This window comes from Hyperolius riggenbachi, chromosome 4 (genome assembly GCF_040937935.1).
Source record: "Hyperolius riggenbachi isolate aHypRig1 chromosome 4, aHypRig1.pri, whole genome shotgun sequence".
Taxonomy (NCBI): domain Eukaryota; kingdom Metazoa; phylum Chordata; class Amphibia; order Anura; family Hyperoliidae; genus Hyperolius; species Hyperolius riggenbachi.
In genome coordinates this window covers 65,031,004-65,054,654 of record NC_090649.1, presented here as the reverse complement: position 1 = coordinate 65,054,654, position 23,651 = coordinate 65,031,004, and the positions used below count along the sequence as shown (strand labels likewise).

Below are 23,651 nucleotides of genomic sequence, written 5' to 3'. Positions count from 1 at the left end.
GATACTTACCTAAGTAGTGAAAAGTGTCTAGATAATCCAGAAGTTTCCAGAATCCTCTTCCAGCCCACTGTTCCAGTGCTTGGTCGCTCTTTACCAATTTAAATTGCACTAGTCAAATAAGTTTCTTCTTAAAGTGAACCCGAGATGAAAATGAACTGATGAGATATACAACTGGATCTGTCCTCCTACTCCTAGAAATGACTTTTTTAGACAGCTCATGGTTTTAAGTAGATTTAACGTTTTATTGTCTCTGCTCAATTGCAGTGTCTAATGCATCCCACAGGAAAAAAAACATGAAGAATAATAGTTTTATCTATTCATTGCAGTCAGAAGCCCAGTTATCTTCTTAGGAAAATGTTGTATAGCTGTAATTTGTTGTCAGTGAGGGGTGCTATAGCCTGACTGGGTCCCGACTGAAGAAAAACTGTCAGTTGCATAGGTGGATATTTACTCTCTCAGGCAGGAAAAAAAAGAAAAGGAGCACAGCATAGATGTTTGTGTTCTTGCCACTGTATATACACATGTCCTTCTCAGCACGCCACATGTCATCTAAGGTACACTTTAACGGCAAAAACGATTGTGAATGGGCATATTCAAATAAGTATACAAAACCTTGCAACTCAGTATATATAAAAGTGTACTGCAGCGAAATGTAATTTTAGTGAGTTTAAAAAACATTTTTCTTTAGATTTTTTAAAACTGATTTCCTCAAAAACTGCGTTTTTTCGAAAAAAAAAATGTTTCACTTGTTCCCACTATTCCCCCAACTATTCTGGTTTGCGTGAACGTTTTTCTGCAATTTACGCTCAAAATAATTTACGTCTGCTGTGTTTATAGTTTACAAATGATTTACGTGACATCAATTCAATTTCAAAATCTTAATTACTTGTAATAGCAAATTTGTATGCAAAATTTTGCTTAAATGAAATACGCACTAACATAGGGAAGATGTATTTTATACAGTTTAAGGGTACCACTTTTGATGTAGAAAAGCAGGGTTCAAATCCTGGCTTAAAAAAGGTACCTAACCAGTAAGAAGTGCTTAGGCAAGACTCCCTAATGCTCCAAAGCACATTGGGTGGGCTTCCTGAGTAGCTGCTCTCCTTAGTTACCCACATACTTGGAGTTTCTCAAGAGATAGCACTTTAATAATAATACTGTAATGCTGACATTTGTAAAGTGCAACAAACACAATTGCTAACTCCCAGCTACAGCAAACTCCTGCCTTTATCTGGTCAGCAGGCGCCAGTCGGCCAATCAGGTGTACTGTTATACACCCTTTGCCTGCTGTACCAAATCTAGCAGGAATTGCATAAATTAGCATTCAGGTGGGAGGCTTCGTTTGGATGCAATAGATTGCATCGTTTTACAGGGATGCCCCGTGTAGGCAGATCTCCCACACGGTCCCCTCCCTAACCACTCACCTGTCAACCGAATCCTGGAAGCTGCAAAAAAGAAATTTAAAATCACAAAAGCCTCGGCTGTCGTTTGGACCAATGTTTGTGATTTGAGGGATATGGTGGCTGTTATGTGTTTCCTTTTAAACAATGCCTATTACCTGGCAGTCCAGCTGATCTCTTTGGTTGCAGTAGTGGCTGAATCACACACGCGAAACAAGCATGCAGCTAATCTAGTCAGACTTCAGTCAGAGCACCTGATCTGCATGCTGGCTCAGTGTCTGTGACTAAAAGTATTAGAGGCAGAGGATCAGCAGAACCGCCAGGCAATGTGCCTTGTTTGAAAGGTCATAAATATGTCAGCCGTCATATCCCTGTCATTTCAAGTGTGCTTTAATAAATAAGATGCAGAGAAGCAGCACAACAGTTAGATCTTTAAAAAGGTCAAAGATGGCAGCTTCCATATCCCTTTCACTACAGGTTTCCTTTACTGTCCAGTACTTCTTTCCTTCTGACTTGGGATCTGCTTCAGATTAAAACCTTATTAAAACAAATAAACATCAACTTTTTTGTACATGTAATTAAGGCGCAGGTAAATTCTGGCGCAGGGTAAAGCCAAAAAAAATGGCTCACCCTGCTGTGGCAAATTTCCAAACGGCATTAATTACTATTCCCCCTCCAGGCCTCCATTGAGTCAGGGTAAGACCCAATTCGGCTTCCAGCTATTTCTGGTGGCCAAACTACATCATTTTTATTGTAATTTAGGCTCTGTCTTTTGCCTGCATACATCTTACTGACGTAACAGCCTATGGCGGCACCGGCTGTGCCCAAATCTCCGGTGCCCTTTTTACCTGACTCGTCCACTTCAGCTCAAAACTGTTATAATTTAAGTAGGCCTCAGTTACTTGGCCTGAGTTTTATGTAAAAGGCTTGTCCGCAGTGTATGCCTTTAAAATAGACAGATGCATCTCAGGGTCTGCGTGTAGCAGAAGATACACGCAGATACTGAGAACATGTTCCTAAGAGAAGGCCATCGGTTTACTCTGACCTCCACTTACAGGACAGGAACAGTAAACATTGGCCATATTTACTAAACATTCACATTCCCGCATCTGGGTCAAGTGCCTCATCGATTATTAATCGAGTAGGTGTGTATGATGACACCACAAGTGAGTCCACCAATAGACTTATTTAGGGGGTGGCGAAGATGATGTCATATTTAACTCTTTCCTAGCCGGTATTAAATCTGGAGCGAGCAATGGAGAACTCACTTCTGCTTCTTCCTTCTGCACTAGCTCGCAAGGCCGACTGGGACCTAAGCATGTTCGTCCTTTCTGTAATCTGATATAATGTATGCTGTACATATGTAGTTTAGTGTAACGTAGTTAGGAAGAAGGTACCTGATTGACTTCAAGAGGGAGTCTAATCATGAGCTTATAACGCAACATGAAGATTGGCATGGCTAGGATATGATGAATGTATCTATCTGTATTCCTGTGACTTGAATAAATAACGGAAACATTGAAAGAAGCCTGAGCAAGTCTATATCCTGTTTGCTGTGTGGAGAGTCAAGTGATCTCACAGTCTGTGAGACGATGGTGTCGAAGCAAGGTGATAAGAACAGTTTATAACAGTGGTGCCGTTAACCCTTCCCTGTTTAGCAAAACAGGCAGACGGGCCGGGGCCGAAAAAGAAGTTTTCAAGATATTCCACAGCAAGACAAGCGGAATAGACGGACGCAGACGGTAAAGCTTGTCAAGCTGATACTGATAAGTGGTGTGGGAAGTGTGCGGGAGCCAAGCACACGGCAGCGATTCGAAAAATCAGCGGCGAAACTCTTGGACGTTACACTGTAACTGCATGTGCACACAGTTACAAGCCTAAAAACCTGGGTCAGAAGGAACTCTCCGAGGCTACGGCTGCTCGCAACTGCCGCTGGAGATTGATCCGCTGTGGGGGAAGGTGGATGCCCCCCACTGACGTTCCGGTGTCCACAGAGGTTTCGTGGGAAAAGTTGCGGAATGCTGGTGAATTGCGAATAATCTGCTGCTCAGGCAAGTTTGTTTACGTTGTTGTATGGCCTTATCTGTGTTGTATTTGGGTATTATAACAAGGAGAGGTTAATGTGTTAATGTGTACATTCTGTGTTAAGTGCAGCATGGTGGCTGCGGGCTTCTCATCTCTCCCATGCATGGTGGGAGGGGGGAGTCTGGTTTATGTGCTTGGTTTTTTTTTTTTCTCCCTCTTCAGATTCAAGCTTCCTGTGTTGTATATTTACGGAGTGGTTATCTCTGCATTTGTCTCAGGCATGTTTGTGCTGGCAAGAAGTTTTTTTTCTCTTCTCTTCTCTTCCCGGTCTCTACAGAGGCTGGGAAAAAGGGGGGGGGTCCCCCGCAGGAGGAGATAAGCCAGCGGTGCTTCAGTCTGTTGGGGCTGGATGGGGGGGGAGAGAGGGGATAGAAGAGGAAAGCGAGTGTCTTTCTGTTTGTGAGATGTTCTGCACGTTTCTCGTATTTCCAGTCGGTGCTGCTGGTGCTGCTGCTAACATGTTTTTTCAATGTCTGTATTGTGTTGAAGTTCGAGCTGGGATGTTAACAGTTAAAACAGTTACAGTGGTTTGGAGTCGTATAGCTCGCTCGGGCGGTTCTTAGTTATGTCTGTGAAAGAGTGAGAAAGATTCCTACGTCTCTGGGGATCCGTATGTCTGATTGCAGTTCGGATTACAGCTGAGACGTGAAGGAATGCTGAGGCTGATTTTTGTGCACTGTGGATAGATGCTGTGTGTGACTAGGCATAAAAAAAAAATGTTTGTTTGTATTTTGTTCTCTCTCCTAGGTCTATAGGAACGAGAGGCTGCTATGGGAGCAGCCATCTTGGCTGGCAGTCCAGGACTCAAAATGGCGGCAGTGGAGAGAGCCCGCCCCCGTGAGTCATGGCCCCCACACGTCATGGCAGGGGGGAGGAGGGGCTGGGGGATCCACGTCACGTCAGGCTGTGCTCGCGGCTCCGGGCAGAGCAGCTGAAAGGGAGGGGGGGAGAGATACAGAGACATGCTACTGTGTGTCTCGGGTTTCAACGTATTTCCCCAGAGTTTTTCCCAGAGTCCATGGACAGGAATGCCAGAATAGGAAGTGTTTCCCAGCTCGGTGCAGGGACACACGGAGCAGTACAGATCGGAAATGGGTCTGTACTGTGTTGCTTATGGGATTATTCCTGTAAGTGAGGCACCTTAATGGGTGGTGCAGCATGAGTTCCCAATAGAAGGAAAGGGGGACAGCGCATCAAAGGGGGTGCCGGAGTTGGAAAAAAGGGAATTGACCAATTCGGGTTTCCGTCGCCGCTTCTGCAGAGCGGTAACGTTTTTTCCGGTTTTGTCGTGAACAGGGCCAGAGCTGGACTGAGAGGTCTATGCTGGGCTGGAGCTGTTTTTGTGTGCGTTTTTTTTTCGTCCACTGATTGGTCAAATATGTTTTTTCCACCTCCTATCAATTGTAGCACAAAGAACAAGGACTGACAGCAGTTCATGGGGCAATTATACAGATGATAGAATTGCCGTTTACAGAGTGACAGTGTATCAGTACGGTGTTTGCCATGTGACTACCTACCAAGCGGGCATTCAGGGATCTGCATACAGGCATGTGACGCTGGTATGCTTAGCCCTGCACCCTGTGTAGTTTAAGTGTAAAGTGCTCCTTCCTACAGGGAGGCAGCCGTTTTTTTTGTGAAGTCTGGGGGTAGTGGCACGGCAAACATTGATCAGAGGGTACAACACACAGAACTTCTAGCAGAGCTGGTATCGCGATGAAGTTCTAGATAAGTAAATGCGATAATGAGTAAGAGCATTGCAGGCTCACCTGCAAAGCAGCAACAGGTGTGGCATCCGTAATCTGTGCATGCGACGGCCGCGCATGGACAGATAAGGGGGGATGTGGAGTGAGCTGCAATGGGGTGAGAGCTTCCAAAGGTGAAGCGAGCTTCCATAGGTGAAGTCCGCGGGAGCATATCTTAAACAGGTAAGTACTGAGGATAGTACTGAGGTAGGGGGGGGAAGTTTAACTCCAATCTACCAATAAGAGTAAACAGAGTTCATGAGAACCATAAAGCAACGAGATCAATTACGGTATACATTGATCAATTTAAAGTGTAAAGAGTACAAGCCGCAGGGCGAATCCCAAATCATTAATAAGAATTGATTTGTTTGTATTTCGATTTCAGGTGTTTGGCAATATGGAATTGAGACAGCTGCAGTGCTGGCAGCAAAGATGGAGATGTCAGTCGGATAAGCGAAAGGTTCCAGATGCCAATCTAAGCTTGGAGGAACACGAGATTCCTGAAATCGGAAAGAGACTAAAACACGAGATTCCTGAAATTGGAAAGAGACTAAAACACGAGATTTCGGAGATCGGAAAGAGACTAACAAAACTGTCGGAGCAAAGCATAATGCAAAGTGCTAATGTTTTTCTTTCCCAGGGTGGTGCTTTTATAATGAAGAGTACCATGCTGATGGTGATCCTAGGTTGCCATTCCGTCCTAGGAGAACGAAGAGAGGACATTCTCATGTATAATAAGGGGTTAATGAGAATGCAAGGCCCAAGCATGTTAATGTTGGGTGACAAAGGTACTGATCCTTTCACACCTCCCTCCGCTTGGCACAGATGGACCATGCAGGGACGGAGGAAAAGAGCACTTGTGCCAGAAAGCAAATTTCATGGCACAAGGTGGGTGAAAGGTCTGAAGGGTCAAGGGTGCGGGCAGTGGGAATTTAATGGCAGTGTAAATCTGCTATTGAATGCCACACTCCCAGAATCGATGCACCGATCCAAAGGTTTGTTAAAAGGTACATTGCAGTATAATGGGTACATGCAAAAGGTGGAGTGTGTGATTCAGGGGTACCTTGTCTTGGTTATGCAGAGTGAGATGGTTCCAGATTGGAGAGGAACAAGCAGGAGGCGTCAATTCTCTTACCAGAGAGACGCAGGGGACAACATCACACTCTGGAGCTGCCAACAGAGAGTGCCTCTGAAACAACTTTACACACGTAAAGGCTGGAAAGCCGAGGGTGGGTGGTTCTCGAAACAAGAAGTAAAAATCGAGATCAAGCCACATTTCCAGGTGACAAAGAGGGTGGGGAGAGCGGTCCCGGGGGAGGGAAAGCCCACACAGGGAACCCCATTTACACCACACGGGTCACAACAGGGGACGATATTACACAGTCCATATGCAGCAGCTTATCCTCATGATAGTTGGGTAAGTGATGAGGTACTCTTAATCGAAAGATTGCAGAGAGTACAGTCTTCCCGACCTCAGGTACATAGTGTGCCTCAGGACATAAGGGGGGAAGAGGTCCAATCAGGACAGCTGGGGACATATTGTGTCAGCGAAAGATTGGACAAGGAGAGGTATATTAATTTTTCTGGAGAAGGATCTTTTGCATGGCAGCTTCGAGATGTTTGGGTGAACAAATGGAAACGGTGCAACATTCCTTTAGGCACCGCCACTTCCTTAGTTCCCACCTCAACCCATGTCTTACACCAGGACCTGAGAGGTCAACCTTTTTTGGTGCTAGACAGGGAGGTGAAACAAGTAGAGTTGTCCTCATGTGGGCAATTCTTGCAGAAGTACCTGCGTTGGCCGGGGCAAGTCAAATTTAGTGAAGATGCCTGCAGGCTCAATAACGCAGAGTGCGAGGCTACCATTCAAAAGATCCACCCTGAAGCCCAACCGATAGTTCCGGTGGCGGAAGGAAAGGTTTGGTTTTTTAACATAAGGTCTAATGATACATTCAAGGTATATTCTCATAATTGTTCCGATAAGGGGGAGTTTCCAAGGGGAACATATTGTGTGAGTGGAGATCCCATATGGATCCTGTCATCCAGGTTTGATGACGTTGTTTCTCAAATTGTTAAGAGAACTCTAAAGGTCAAAGTTTCACGGGTAGTTCCCGTCCTGAAAGAGAACACGACATGGGACAAAGGGGAACAGGGTTTGATCCAAGACGGCCACATTTTGTTACAAAGGTTAAACAAACAGTACACTAAGTTAGAGGTAAGATTTCACCATGATACAGGTGATCTTAACGAGGTAGAACACAAAAATGAGCAGGTGAGTTCCAGTTTGCCCTTGTCGGGCGTTTTGTCAATGTTTGTATAAATTGTTAAAAATAATTATAAAATCAAAAATGTAAATGTAATGCTCCTGGGAAAAAATAGGAGGAGCTTAAGATACAAACACACGCCTAACTGTGTGAGCTCGTTTTTCGAGGTTTTACAGTACTGGTTTAAACATGTAAATAAACATAGACCAATTTATAAAAATATCAATTTAATATCGAATAAATATTACAATATCAAAACAATATAAAATTGCACTTTTGATATATAACAAAACTCATAAGGTCATTCTTATAATAAGCAATAAGCTGGATAATAATTTCAGTAAAACATCAAAATGTTATTATACTTAATCACCAAATACAAAAGGCTTAAACCATTCAGCAGTCAATTCAAATACAGTGCATAGATATGACTCCTCAAATATGGCCGTCGGCCCTGTTACTCAATTTACCACAGGATGTCTGGAGACAAAATGGATGACTTGAACGAAAACAAAATGGCTGTTATCAAAATCAAAATGGCTGCTATCAAAAATCAAAATGGTGCTATCGCAAACAAAATGGTGGCTTATCAAAAACAAAATGGCTAATTTAGGATGACTCAGTGGATATAACGACTGGGCGTTGCCCCACAATTTCTATGCAATCAGCTATAAATGACAGGAATTTTCCCACTGTCTACACTTTAACCTCCGCTGGCCTGTGATACTACACAGAGCAAGCGGGTAAAATACATATAATTTTGGAATAAGATATCTATTGAGTCGTCCTAAACTTGGCTAGGTGTGGCTTGCACATGCTGCGGCAAAGTATCAAAATATCTAGAGGAGGTAGCTTGAAGTATCTAGCACTTTTATCCAAAACAAGTTATGGCATTCACAGTCAGCGATTCTCGAACTATTGGTTGTGTTAAACGACAGAAAAATATACCCACTGAATGGGTTTTATCAAATATATGGAATGAGTAATTCCTGTGCACTGGAAGAACGCACTCCCTTTGGCTATAAATGACTATAAACTTAAGAAAGACAATCGTCAATAAATCAAAAGTTCAGATATTCATGCTGTGATAAGCCATATGACTAAAAAGAAAAATCAGAACTGGGTTCAAGTATAGTCACCAAGATGGCCTCTGGGCGTGTTCCTCTTAGGCGTGGCTGTGTTCAGATGGCATGAATCCTCTATGTCCTGGTCTGCTCAGATCTCCTGATGGTCTCCTCCTCATTGAATGACCCCTCTCATCTTATTCCCCTCACTACCTATGGTCCTGCCCAGGAGATTAGATCTTCTAGCCTATCACTGGGCAGTGGGAGTGACCAATGGGAGCTTTCTGTGACTAATCTTTAACCCAAGTGTAATACTGGCTTTCACCCTTTGTAGGTGCTGTTGGCTAACTAATCACAGACTTACTGGGATATTTGGCAAACTAAAAACAAAAATCATGTTTTATTATAACCCAACAGTGAATAAATCAATGTTATAATTCCTCTATGGATAGCTGACCTTGCTGGAATCACTGGTTATTATTTATTATACAGTGACCTTTTCTACCATATTTAAGATAGATTGGATTTGATCCAAAAATCATTGGCATGCTTAAAACCACCATGGATCTCTCATTATAACACATTGTGCTTGTTAGCAGGGTTTTATATCTCTAACATTATTGTTTAACATACAACACTGGTAAACATATAGCATCTCTATATCATCCTGGATATATTCATTCAAATAATCTTTATATTAATACATATACAATGCCATAACCTTTTTTTTATATTCATTCTTAATTGTTATGCAATGATGCATACATGTGCTGTCTGTTTTCTTAACCTAGATGGGGAATTGTAACATAACTTTATGCTTTTTAATATGAACTATTGCTGACAGCACAGTCAATATATTTCCCAAGCTTTGTTTTTGTGTCTGAACTTTGGAAACACATACATTGTGAAAGGAAAACAACCCCCATCCAAGGCTTCTATGCATTAAATACAGCCAGGTCTGAGCCATTGTTTACAAAAACTGGTTCATTTACCGACAAAAGCTAGTTAAGGTCTGGTCTGTCTCTTTCATTGTCCTAAGACTCTTCTTGTTTGGCAATTGTTTGGTCAAACAAGGTACTTGTCTGCTTCCATTGTTCAAGTAAGGTGAATGAGATTACCTATTGCAAATAGCACTCAGCTGACTGCCTGTTATTCATAGCTAACCTCACCTTATAGCCACAGACAATGCAATTCAGCATTACAAGTTATATTAAAATAAGCTATATATATATATTTCTAAATAATAAATGCACCTATATTAATCTACAATCACCATACATTAAAAAGTCTTTGTCTTCTGTACCTTAGGGGAAGGAAATTAATTAGGTTTTATTTGTATCTGATCATATGCGGTTCAGTTTATCGGAAAAACGATATTCCGCCATATGGAAATCTCGACACATCCCCCTTTTCTTTTGGAATGTTCCAGGGTGTGATCATTTCAAAAGAACAACAAGGATTATTAAACGTTTTTCGTTGCTTCATTCCCGTGGGAACGCGTTGTGAATAACCTTCATGTTATGTTTTTGTAATCCAAGTATGAAAGGGAAATGGACTTTAAAACATTGACTTCATCATATTGAAGTTCATGTTTCACGCTTCAAGAAAAATAAACTTGGCAAATGATACTCCGGCTGTAAACAAACAGGTTTCCTCTTGCTGCAAAGGTGGCAAACAGCAACTGTAACAGCGATGAACTGCTTTGGCCTTTGGTTCAAATAAAAGGATTTTCCGGATCTGCTTCAAGATTTGAATAACTCACTCCTGTGAGTATCTGGTGTGGAACAGGTATCAGACTTGCATCTCCCTTCAATGGACCTCGGATACATCAGCTCGTCATTCAACGACACATCGCGGGTTTAGGCTCATCTGGGCCCTCTAGGATAGGAACATCTATCTGGTCATGATGAACTCCGCTGTATCCGGTAACATCACGGATGCTGAATCTGGCATCACTCGTGGCTCGGCACTCTTCCCCAAAATTAGGACTGCGTAAAGGATGGCAATCGTCAGGTGGGGCATCTTTGCGCCGGTATGAAATCTTTGTGTCCATATGGATTCTAGTAGAGATTAACACATCATTAGGTATACCTGTCAGGAGAAAAATAATTTGTTAGCACATATTTCCAGATTGCTCAATTCTCCGCAACTGTGAGCTAGGGTGACATATACGCAACTGATTAATATGCACCCATTTTTCAACAAAGTCATCCCCCTTAGGGATCTTAACCTTATACACTACAGGAGACAGTTTATCGGTGATTGGATATGGGCCCTTCCATGAAGGGAGGAACTTCCTTTCCTTTACCTGGTCTCTGGCAAAATTATACAGATACACTCTATCGTCAACCTGATACTCCTTTTGGGTAGTTTTGAGGTCATAGTACGTTTTCGTACTGACTGCGGCTTTTCCGATGTTTCTTTGAGCAAATGCAAAGGCATGCTGGAGGTGCTTTCGTAAGTTCTCCACGTATTGATGTGCAGTAGTTGCATTCATCAAGTTGTGATCTGTGGTTTTGTAAAGCAAATGCTGGGGTAACACCATCTTTCTACCTGTGAGCATCTCAAATGGAGAAAGTTTGGTTGCTGCGCTTGGAGTAGCTCTAATAGCCATGAGAACTAGTGGCAGCTTGATGTCCCAGTCTTTACCTGATTCGTTAACAAATTTTTTCAGGATATTTACAATGGATTGATTGTAACGCTCCACTCCACCACTAGAGGCTGGTCGGTAAGCTATGTGTAGCTTCCGTTTTACCCCTAGGATTTCCCACATCTTGGTCATTACTTCACTGGTGAAGTGACTTCCGCGATCGGATTCGATGCGCTGTGGAAGACCAAATCGGGAAAATATGTGGTTAATGAGCAGTGATGCGCACACACTAGAACTGCATGTTTTACTCGGTAGACATTCTACCCATTTAGTGAACAAACATGTTACAGTCAACATGTATCGGTTTCCTTTTGAAGATGTTGTTACTGGACCAATAAAATCGATCTGGATGTCTGACCATGGCATGGCTATGCCTCTTTTCATCAGCGGTGCCCTGTGAGTGGGACCTTGTGGCTGGAATTGAGGGCATACCAAACATCCTTGGCAATATGTCCTGACATCCTGTAACATGTGTGGCCAGTAAGCGTAGTCCCTTAATAACTCATACGTTATTTTCTCTCCTCGATGACCAGCTGTCGGGGCATCATGAGCATGTTGCAACATCAAACCCCGATATGCTGCGGGTACTACCCACTGCGTAATACCATTTTTCGAGGTTCGTATCAGCAATCCATCCTGTAATGAAAATTGTGACACACCTTTCATCAGAATACGTAATTCTTCGTTGTCACTGCAGTCTTCCACGGTAATGGGATAATCATGTGGACTTCCAATATGTTTATAAAACAAACCAATAATGGGATCCCCCTTTTGGCTCGCAATGAGATCCTCATTAGGAGAATCTTGACTCCACATTGCTACACTGGGTTGAGACTCCTTTTGGGCCTGCCCCCTAGTGGTGACATTTACTTCGATAGTTCCCATGAGGTCATTGATATCGAAGATTTCACCATCAATGGCTGCTTTCTTAGCGAGGGAATCTGCTAGATCGTTCCCATCTTTATCAGCGCCAGGGTGTTTCGAATGACCCCTTACCTTTTTCCAATAAATGGTAAGGTCGTGGGTATTAACCAGTTCATCAATTTTACAAAACAATTTACCATGTTTGACTGGCTTTTTGTTACTCCTTGTCATGCTAGTCCTTTTCCAACTGGGAAAATATTCCACAAAACTGTTCCGAACATACTCAGAATCTGTTATCAAAACAAATTCCTTAAGGTCATGTTCGATAGCCATTTGTATAGCTTTATACACGGCAGCGAGTTCTGCGACCTGGCTACTTTTGGGACCAATTTTGTATCCCGCAGATATCTCTGGAAATATGTTATTCCATACGATACCGATACCTGCAACCAGCATCTTTTCATCTCCTTCTGTGTGAAAAGAACAGCCGTCAACATATGCACATGGTAGTGATTTGCAGTACTCCTCTTCATAGGATTTATATGGAGATAGAGATTGCTCTTCCAGAAAATCGTTTTCTGGTGGCTCATCTTTATGTTCCACATGAGAGCAATCATGGAGTTCAGCTAATCCTTGAGCAACTGGATTTTTAGTATCCTGTTTATATTTGATTTCCAGTGGCCATCCCATTAGGGACATTGTCCATGCCGTTATCCTACTGTTTGACAGGTTACCTTCTTTTATTTGGTTACTTTGCAAATATTGTAGTGATTGGTGTGCAGTTTCTACAATGATCTTTTCCCCTTGAATAAAACTTCTGAAATATTGCAAAGCCCACACAGTTGCTAATAATGCCTTCTCACAATTATTAAATTTGATTTCAACTGGTGATAGTGATTTACTGGCATAAGCAATTATTTTATTCAGTCTTTCTTGCTTTTGGAAAAGAACTGCACTTACACTCTTGTCGGTAAAACCTGTTTCAACATAGAAGGGTTTACCACCTTCTGGATAAGCAAGGCATGGGGCCTGTATGAGTTTTGTTTTAAGCTCAGATACAGCTTGTTCATGGCACTCATTCCATTCCCATTGTACTCCTTTCTTTAGCAGCTGCAATAGCGGCTTTGTAATCTCAGCATAGTTATCTATGAACTTGCGAGAATAATTCATCATCCCCAGGAATGATCTCAGTTCCTTGAGATTTGTGGGGGACTTCGTATTTTTGATTGCTTCCACTTTCTTTTTCTGTGGATTAATTCCTTCTGCAGTAATTTCATGTCCTAGGAAATTTACTTTAGATCGGCACCATTGAGCTTTCTGTAGGGAAAGTTTAACACCTGCTTCTCTTAGTTGATTCAATACATATCTCAACTCTGAAATATGTTCCTCAAAGATTGTACTTTTGATAAGGATATCATCGACATAAGTTAGGGTACCTCGTTCAGCTGCATCAGGCATTGCTTTGTGCATGAACACAGCAAATTCGTGGCCTGCGTTGATGTATCCGAAAGGCGTACGGGTCCACGCAAATTGTCTATTACCGAATGTGAACGCCAGTTTGTATTGATCCCTTTCATCCACTTTAATTGTCCAATATCCTTGTGCGCAGTCAAGGGCTGTGAATATTTTAGACCCTTGGATTTGCGCCAAGCATTGGTCAATGTATGGTACGGGCCAACCAGACATGTAGACACGTTTGTTTAATTGTCTCAAGTCTGAGCATAGACGGAACTGACCATTCGGTTTGAGAACTCCGAGTACTGGATGATTGAAGGAACTGTGTACTGGGCGGATAATACCTTTCTTTTCCAGGTTCTTAACTATTTCCGATAGTGACTCGTAGGCTGCTAGCGGAAGTCGATATTGTTTGATAAACACAGGGGGTGCATCTGGATCAGTCAGGATTCTCGTAACATGCAGGTTAGTTTCCCCACAGTCATAAGAGTCCTTGGCAAACATGTCCTGGAAATCCCAGAATAGTTGCCTTAGCTGCTGTCGTTCTGATTCATTAGAACATCCATCAGATATAGAGAGCTGTTCTTCCACCCGTTCCTGAAATTCTGGGAAAATCTCAGGTTGACCTATCTCATAAGCTTCTTCAAGCCTATTAGTTAAGTCATTTGGGGTGTAACATGCTTGATCCTTACCCTGCTGGAGTGTTTGATACTCACTTTCATTGATCTCATGATTGAAAATCAATGATGTTTCCTCGACATGACATGTACCTTCCTCAGGACTGAAAGGATAAACAGAGTGTATGCTGAATAATCCTTCAGGTGTTGAGAAATATTGTTGGTCCACTATTTGTTCTTCTGTCAAATATTCATCAGGTATTAATCCAATGACTTCATTTTGGAATCCAAAAGTATAATATTCTGAGTCAATGGCTAAGCCAATCATTGTATCCTCCTGTAACGTGATACTATGAGGGCTCATGTTTTGCATGACCATATATAATGGTTCCTGATGAATATTTATTAGGGGAATTGGTTTTACCTTCAACCCCAATTGTTGCATCCGATTGGATAAACAAATCAATGCATCTGCATTTCTCATCTTTTGCCCCTTCTTTACTTGAATGGGTAAAAGAAATGATTTGCAACCTTCAGGGATTTTTACTTTTTCAGCGACAGTGATTTCCACTGCATATGGTATTCGTTGTCCCCATCTCAGGGCTTGTTCTCTATCCTGGAATTCCTCTGGGTTTCCGGATAATTTGGACCACAGAACATTATTGACCAGATCAACCTGTATGGCAAATCGGTGAATAATGTCGTTTCCTAAGTACATTTGGTACTGTGGTTCCTTTAACACACTGAAGACATGTTTTGTAGATTTGTTTCCCAGAGACACAGATAAGATGCATTTTGCAATTACATTATGACTCTGGTTATCGTTATCCAGATCGTGGATCCATTCCTGAGTGGAGATAAATTTGATTACCTGAGAGTCGGTAACCTGCTTCAGCAATCCTAGGCTTATGTAGCTGGCCTCAGATTTGAGATCCAACTTGGCATATTTTACCCGAGCAATATTATTTACTTGCACGGGAACCAGCACATTATCATTGATTTTCTCGATTTCAATCAATGCCTGTGTATGCTTGGTTATGCCTGCCACTTCCTGGTTTCCCCCTTTAAAGGAAATAGTTAACACATCCTCTTCAAGGACTATCTTTTCAATCTTATCCTTTCGGATATTTATGATGTGAAAAGCAGTGTTAGCATTTTCCTCGGGTTTACCGTTTTTCAGGATCGTGACTTCTGGTATCTGACTGTTCCGGAAATGGATTTCAACAGAGTTAGGCCTTTCCTCAATCGTATGGCAGCTGCGTTGCGATTGTGCATTGCTGGAGCGCTCAAAATCAATTGGAGTATTGACTTGAGCCCATATTGCTTCATTAATAAAGTCAATTATGGAATTTAGTCGCTTGAGCAGATCAATTCCAATGATCAATCTATCATATGGAAGATCAACAATCAAAGTTGGATGTCTAATGATCTTTTTACCGATCTTATATGTCAGCCAGGATGTGCCTTTCACTTGTAAACTATTACCACCAACGCTTATCAGCGCACCCTCAAAGGCTTTTAATCTTGGCTTCCTTTGTGATGAATCCAAGATCTGCTGGTAATAGTTAAAAGACAGAATAGTAACCTGGGAACCGGTATCCAGTAAACCTGGGATCGGTCCGATACATCCATCTTGTAGATGGGTATCGATAAAATACCGGCCATCTACCTGTTCAAGATTGCAAAGAAAATTGGAATGTTTTTCCATTTGTTGCTTCAGAGAATGATCTCTCTGTAGCGTCAGGGTATTAGGAACTTGTTCCTCCTGATTCTGCCTGCAAGGCATTTGGGTTCCCATGGATTCTACCAATGGGACAATCTGAACAGAGGGTACTTCACGCTCTGGCTCAAATGACATAATATCACCCATTTGTGGTGAAATATCAAGAACATTAGACTTCCCTTCCTCGACCTGGGGTAGGTTGGTACATTGCACATCATTTTCATTACTCGTATTTAGTATTGCCATATCCATTTCCGTATAGTGATTTGTCTCGGTTTCCTTTAGTTGGCAGAGCTGGGCCCTGCCTCCCCAGCTAAAAAATCCTCATGCTGTCTTCCTGCAGATCCCTGAGCCAACTTACCCATCATGTCACTCAATTTGTTCACTTGATCAACAAGCTGATCAAACCTATTAGGTCGGCGAGGGTTCTGGTTCCTGGGATCATATCTGTTCCCTGCGGGTGATCCACTCCTAGGTGAGTTAGGTGGTGATCTACCCCTAGGTGAATTAGGTGGGTGCTGTCTCCTTTCCCACTGCTGCCTGGGTCGGTTATCCCATTGTCTATATCTTTGGGGTCGTCTGTACCCCTGGGGTTCTCTATATCCCTGGTAACCTCTATACCTTTGACTACCCTGGTTTCCTTGGTAACCCTGGTATCCTTGATACCTGCGATTGAACCGAGGACGGTAGACCTGGTTCTCAGAACCTGAGCTATCCCTATCTGACCCTTTAGGATTTTGTGGTCTGTTTTGATTAGGGTTTTGTTGCTGTCTTTGGCCCTGCTGGATAGGTACTTTTGCAGGAGGTATTTTCTTCTGCTGGGATTCAAGGTTTAGGTCCGCTTTCACTTTGGTTTCTTCTACTCTGCGCTCTGGGTACTTTTTGTTGTTTCTCCCACTTACATTGGAACTCCCACTGATGTTGAACAGCAGTGTCGCTGAGGTAACCATTTTCTCTAGGGAGTTTCCGAAGTCTAACTCATTGGCCATGCTTAACTTTATTTGGGTAGGCAATGCATCGTAATATGCCTGTTTAAAATCAAGAGACTCCCAGTTAGGATTCCGATATGCTAAACTGTAAGAGTTTTTTAGCACGGAAAGGAATTCTCGGGGGCTCTGATCGGGTCGACAAGTAAGTCGATACACATCTCGTTTTGCTTCTGAGATAGTGCGATACGGCCCAAACTCAAGCTTCACTTCGTGTGAAACTGCTTGCCATCTAATGATACCCCGCTCCTTAAATGAAGTGAAATAGTGGCGGTATCTATCATCAAAAACCCATGGGAGAAATCTGATTTTGTCTGCTTCAGACAGATTTAAAGAGTCCATAGTGGATTCATACAACTCCATGTGGGATGCTATTTGCGCTGAACCCTTTTTAGTGAACTTTGGCACAGCGGTGTTTAAGAATTTTATGATGCTGGCTGAGCTCTGTTTTTCTGGTGGATACTGATTATTTCCCCTATTTGACTCCCCTCTATACGTACCTTTCCCCCTTCTTGGGATAGGGCTGGATTCTCGCTTTCTCTCATCTGCCTCCAATTCATCTGAATCAATATCAGCAAGGGAGTCGTGACCTTTATGGGAATCATCATACCTAGGGGCCCTCATTTGCATATCTCTCTCTGGAGAGGAATCCAAATGTTGATCTTTAGGGACCCTTGTACTGTCATCTATCATGGTATTCATAGTTTTACATACCGTTTCCATACGATCCAACATGCCTTGCCATTTTAGGTCATATGGAGTGAGTACTGGCGGGCAAGGGCTGGATGATCTATCGAGTCTACCTGCCTGTTGGATTTTGAAGTACTGCTGTTGTAGTTCTTCAAAATCCTGTCTAAGTCTGCGATGCGCTTCACGATTCCGTTCGGCGTCTCTTTCCAGACTTTTGATCGCTACCTCCCTGTCTGAAATATCAATCATTAATTGGTCTCTATCAGCCCTTATAATTTGAAGATCTGATTCCACATTATGTGACTGAGAGGTTAATGATTGGACGTTTTCCTCTGTTCCTCGCAATTGGGATTTCAACTGTACAATCTCTTTTTTTCTAGATTGTGAAAGGATATCTACCTCTAATAACCCATATAACACAGAAGGTAGGGCGCCTAACAACCTCTTCTTCAGTTCGGAATCTGAAGTTATTGTGGTCATACATGAAAGATAATGATCAACCATACCTTTAGATTGAAATATACAATCAGCTTCCTGTTTTATACTTTTCCTCATTCTACTTATCCAGTCATCTACTTCCTCATTATATTTTAACTGTATAAATACGAATTCCACAATCTTTCGGAATGTCTGTTCCAAATGAAGTTCTGAATCACTACCTGTAGCACTCATGATTCAATAGCCAATGCAATAAAACCAGCTCAATAAAACGTTTTTACACTGTTTAAACCAGTAATGGAAAGTAAACGAATCTCACTAGGGCCTCCAATCTTATGTCGGGCGTTTTGTCAATGTTTGTATAAATTGTTAAAAATAATTATAAAATCAAAAATGTAAATGTAATGCTCCTGGGAAAAAATAGGAGGAGCTTAAGATACAAACACACGCCTAACTGTGTGAGCTCGTTTTTCGAGGTTTTACAGTACTGGTTTAAACATGTAAATAAACATAGACCAATTTATAAAAATATCAATTTAATATCGAATAAATATTACAATATCAAAACAATATAAAATTGCACTTTTGATATATAACAAAACTCATAAGGTCATTCTTATAATAAGCAATGAGCTGGATAATAATTTCAGTAAAACATCAAAATGTTATTATACTTAATCACCAAATACAAAAGGCTTAAACCATTCAGCAGTCAATTCAAATACAGTGCATAGATATGACTCCTCAAATATGGCCGTCGGCCCTGTTACTCAATTTACCACAGGATGTCTGGAGACAAAATGGATGACTTGAACGAAAACAAAATGGCTGTTATCAAAATCAAAATGGCTGCTATCAAAAATCAAAATGGTGCTATCGCAAACAAAATGGTGGCTTATCAAAAACAAAATGGCTAATTTAGGATGACTCAGTGGATATAACGACTGGGCGTTGCCCCACAATTTCTATGCAATCAGCTATAAATGACAGGAATTTTCCCACTGTCTACACTTTAACCTCCGCTGGCCTGTGATACTACACAGAGCAAGCGGGTAAAATACATATAATTTTGGAATAAGATATCTATTGAGTCGTCCTAAACTTGGCTAGGTGTGGCTTGCACATGCTGCGGCAAAGTATCAAAATATCTAGAGGAGGTAGCTTGAAGTATCTAGCGCTTTTATCCAAAACAAGTTATGGCATTCACAGTCAGCGATTCTCGAACTATTGGTTGTGTTAAACGACAGAAAAATATACCCACTGAATGGGTTTTATCAAATATATGGAATGAGTAATTCCTGTGCACTGGAAGAACGCACTCCCTTTGGCTATAAATGACTATAAACTTAAGAAAGACAATCGTCAATAAATCAAAAGTTCAGATATTCATGCTGTGATAAGCCATATGACTAAAAAGAAAAATCAGAACTGGGTTCAAGTATAGTCACCAAGATGGCCTCTGGGCGTGTTCCTCTTAGGCGTGGCTGTGTTCAGATGGCATGAATCCTCTATGTCCTGGTCTGCTCAGATCTCCTGATGGTCTCCTCCTCATTGAATGACCCCTCTCATCTTATTCCCCTCACTACCTATGGTCCTGCCCAGGAGATTAGATCTTCTAGCCTATCACTGGGCAGTGGGAGTGACCAATGGGAGCTTTCTGTGACTAATCTTTAACCCAAGTGTAATACTGGCTTTCACCCTTTGTAGGTGCTGTTGGCTAACTAATCACAGACTTACTGGGATATTTGGCAAACTAAAAACAAAAATCATGTTTTATTATAACCCAACAGTGAATAAATCAATGTTATAATTCCTCTATGGATAGCTGACCTTGCTGGAATCACTGGTTATTATTTATTATACAGTGACCTTTTCTACCATATTTAAGATAGATTGGATTTGATCCAAAAATCATTGGCATGCTTAAAACCACCATGGATCTCTCATTATAACACATTGTGCTTGTTAGCAGGGTTTTATATCTCTAACATTATTGTTTAACATACAACACTGGTAAACATATAGCATCTCTATATCATCCTGGATATATTCATTCAAATAATCTTTATATTAATACATATACAATGCCATAACCTTTTTTTTTATATTCATTCTTAATTGTTATGCAATGATGCATACATGTGCTGTCTGTTTTCTTAACCTAGATGGGGAATTGTAATATAACTTTATGCTTTTTAATATGAACTATTGCTGACAGCACAGTCAATATATTTCCCAAGCTTTGTTTTTGTGTCTGAACTTTGGAAACACATACATTGTGAAAGGAAAACAACCCCCATCCAAGGCTTCTATGCATTAAATACAGCCAGGTCTGAGCCATTGTTTACAAAAACTGGTTCATTTACCGACAAAAGCTAGTTAAGGTCTGGTCTGTCTCTTTCATTGTCCTAAGACTCTTCTTGTTTGGCAATTGTTTGGTCAAACAAGGTACTTGTCTGCTTCCATTGTTCAAGTAAGGTGAATGAGATTACCTATTGCAAATAGCACTCAGCTGACTGCCTGTTATTCATAGCTAACCTCACCTTATAGCCACAGACAATGCAATTCAGCATTACAAGTTATATTAAAATAAGCTATATATATATATTTCTAAATAATAAATGCACCTATATTAATCTACAATCACCATACATTAAAAAGTCTTTGTCTTCTGTACCTTAGGGGAAGGAAATTAATTAGGTTTTATTTGTATCTGATCATATGCGGTTCAGTTTATCGGAAAAACGATATTCCGCCATATGGAAATCTCGACACCCTGGTGGACAAAGGTTCCGGTGATGTTCCAGGGACACTCGGACGGGGCATCTGCAGTTCCAAAGTTCTTTCTACACCCACTGGTCGTCTGGATGGGGATGACAACTTTAGGCATCGTTATCCAGGTGAGGTTGCAGGTTAAAATTACGTAAAATAAATTAACCGGTCCAGAGATTGGTGCCTCATAAACAATCTCCGGAACCAATAGTTTAAATTAAGGGATCTACAGGGTTACGGGTATAGGTTTAGTAGTACCTAGGAGCTGATTGTATAAAGGCGCTCTTTTAGAAGGCACCGGGCACTGCTCCGTTTTGTAACAACCAAACGAGTTTCACTTTTCTGTGGTCATGCAAGTTTGTGAGTGATACGCAAGTGACGCAAATGCTGAGCATGTGGTATTGAGGGACTTAGAAGTAGGGCCTCCCCAGAGAGCCTGGTTACAGGAAGACCAAGAGGTCTTGCTCTCTCTCTTCCAGGGGTAACCGCCTAGAGCAGAGAAGTTGTGTGAGCACGAACATCGAAAAGTGAAACATACAAGAAAGAAACCAGGTACTGGGAGGTTCAGACGCTGGGATCTGCGGGTCAAGCCGTTTTAGGGGGGATTGTTATAATTTAAGTAGGCCTCAGTTACTTGGCCTGAGTTTTATGTAAAAGGCTTGTCTGCAGTGTATGCCTTTAAAATAGACAGATGCATCTCAGGGTCTGCGTGTAGCAGAAGATACACGCAGATACTGAGAACATGTTCCTAAGAGAAGGCCATCGGTTTACTCTGACCTCCACTTACAGGACAGGAACAGTAAACATTGGCCATATTTACTAAACATTCACATTCCCGCATCTGGGTCAAGTGCCTCATCGATTATTAATCGAGTAGGTGTGTATGATGACACCACAAGTGAGTCCACCAATAGACTTATTTAGGGGGTGGCGAAGATGATGTCATATTTAACTCTTTCCTAGCCGGTATTAAATCTGGAGCGAGCAATGGAGAACTCACTTCTGCTTCTTCCTTCTGCACTAGCTCGCAAGGCCGACTGGGACCTAAGCATGTTCGTCCTTTCTGTAATCTGATATAATGTATGCTGTACATATGTAGTTTAGTGTAACGTAGTTAGGAAGAAGGTACCTGATTGACTTCAAGAGGGAGTCTAATCATGAGCTTATAACGCAACATGAAGATTGGCATGGCTAGGATATGATGAATGTATCTATCTGTATTCCTGTGACTTGAATAAATAACGGAAACATTGAAAGAAGCCTGAGCAAGTCTATATCCTGTTTGCTGTGTGGAGAGTCAAGTGATCTCACAGTCTGTGAGACGATGGTGTCGAAGCAAGGTGATAAGAACAGTTTATAACAAAAACCAAGCTTGAGATGGATTGATTTATGCCAGCTCTAAGGAAAGCATAATATATTCAACTGTAATACTTCCAATTACATAGACTTGTAGAATCAAAAGCAGTGACGTCGCTAGCCCCAAAGATCAGTGGCACGTTCCTCGGATCTATTCTGGGGTGCCCCGGATGTTCCCCAGACAGTCAGTTGTGGTGCTTCAATGGAGGGCATGCTGGGAGCTATGGTGCATCAATGGGTCATATGCTGGGTGCTGTGGTGCCTCTGTGTGGGCATATAGGGTGCTGTGGTGCCATGTTGGGCACTGTGATTACTTTATGGGGCATGAAAGGAGCTGTGGTTTTTCTATGGGGGCATGCTGGGAGTTGTGGTACCTCAATGAGAGGCCCGTATGAGCATGGGAGGGGGTCGACTAGAAGGTCAGGTAATGCTATGGGGGGATTGCCAGATAACCTGGCAGCAGGTCAGCCCGCCCAGCAGAAAGCCAGCACAGAAGCCAGGCAACTCTGCCTAGTTAAGTGACACTGCTTATTTATGGGATATACTGCATTTTTGGGTTTGTATTGTGTATTAATGCAGAGAGGGGCTTCATCCAAGACCGCTGTTAAGTTCATGTAAAGTTTGCTCCACCCATGACCACACCCACAGTTTGGTGTGTGACCACACCCATTTTCCAGCTGGAGTGTCCAAAAGTGCCCCGGATCTCTTAGGAGCCTAGCAACATCCCTGGTCAAAAGTGAATGAACAATAGATTCTTTACTATAAGCGATATGTTACCTCTATGAATGTCTTGTGAGGTTTATTCATGTCGAGCTGGTGTATGTTTCCAATGATCGGCAATGGTCGGGGCCCAGGTGGGAAATTCTTGTACTTGTCTCTGAGTGAACGTTTATATACATTGGCCAAGAAAAGGATCACAATGACTGACAGAAGAATTGTCACAGGGTCAATAGCGAGCATGTCTCCACTAATATCTACAATGAAAATGAAGATGTTACCTATGGTAATTTTCCAGTTAGAAACAGCTCAGTGAAGAGAAAAAGCAATGCCAATGTGTAGAAAGCACGTGTGTAGACAATAGACTAATCAATTTGCTATGGCAGCTACAGCCTGTGGCTTCACTTTCAGCTAGTACAGGTGTATTTTGGTGACCACATTGTCCTTGTCCAGAGTCCAGGCAAGGACTGTACTCTCCTGCAATCCATAATGATTGTCTAACACCTTTAATGCTAGGTAGACACAATACATTTTCTGGCAGAGTTACCTGCCAGAACGTTTTTTTCCAACATGTCCAATCTGAATTTCTGATTGATTTTCTGATCGATTTTCCAATTGATTTCTGTTCACTTTTATGGAAATGAATTGAAAAATTGATTGGAAAATCGATCGAAATTCAGATTGGACTTGTTGGAAAAAATGGATCTGGTAGGTAAATCTGCCAGAAAATTCTAACGTGTGTACCCAGCATAACTTTTTTGGCACCCCCATTCCTCCTCCTATCTTATGCTTATCTTCTCTAGACTTTGAAAAATGACAAAATAGGAT

The 23,651-nt window shown here is 41.8% G+C and overlaps 1 protein-coding gene across 1 annotated transcript in view; it reads right to left on the bottom strand.

The window, feature by feature from the left end:
* LOC137571257 (cytochrome P450 2K1-like) overlaps positions 1-23,066 on the bottom strand; it is a 57,470-nt gene extending 34,404 nt beyond the window's left edge. The window contains exon 1 of the mRNA XM_068280133.1: positions 22,884-23,066. Coding sequence (XP_068136234.1) covers positions 22,884-23,066 — 183 coding nt within the window. The remainder of the gene's footprint in view (positions 1-22,883) is intronic.
* Between the last annotated feature and the right edge of the window lie 585 nt (positions 23,067-23,651).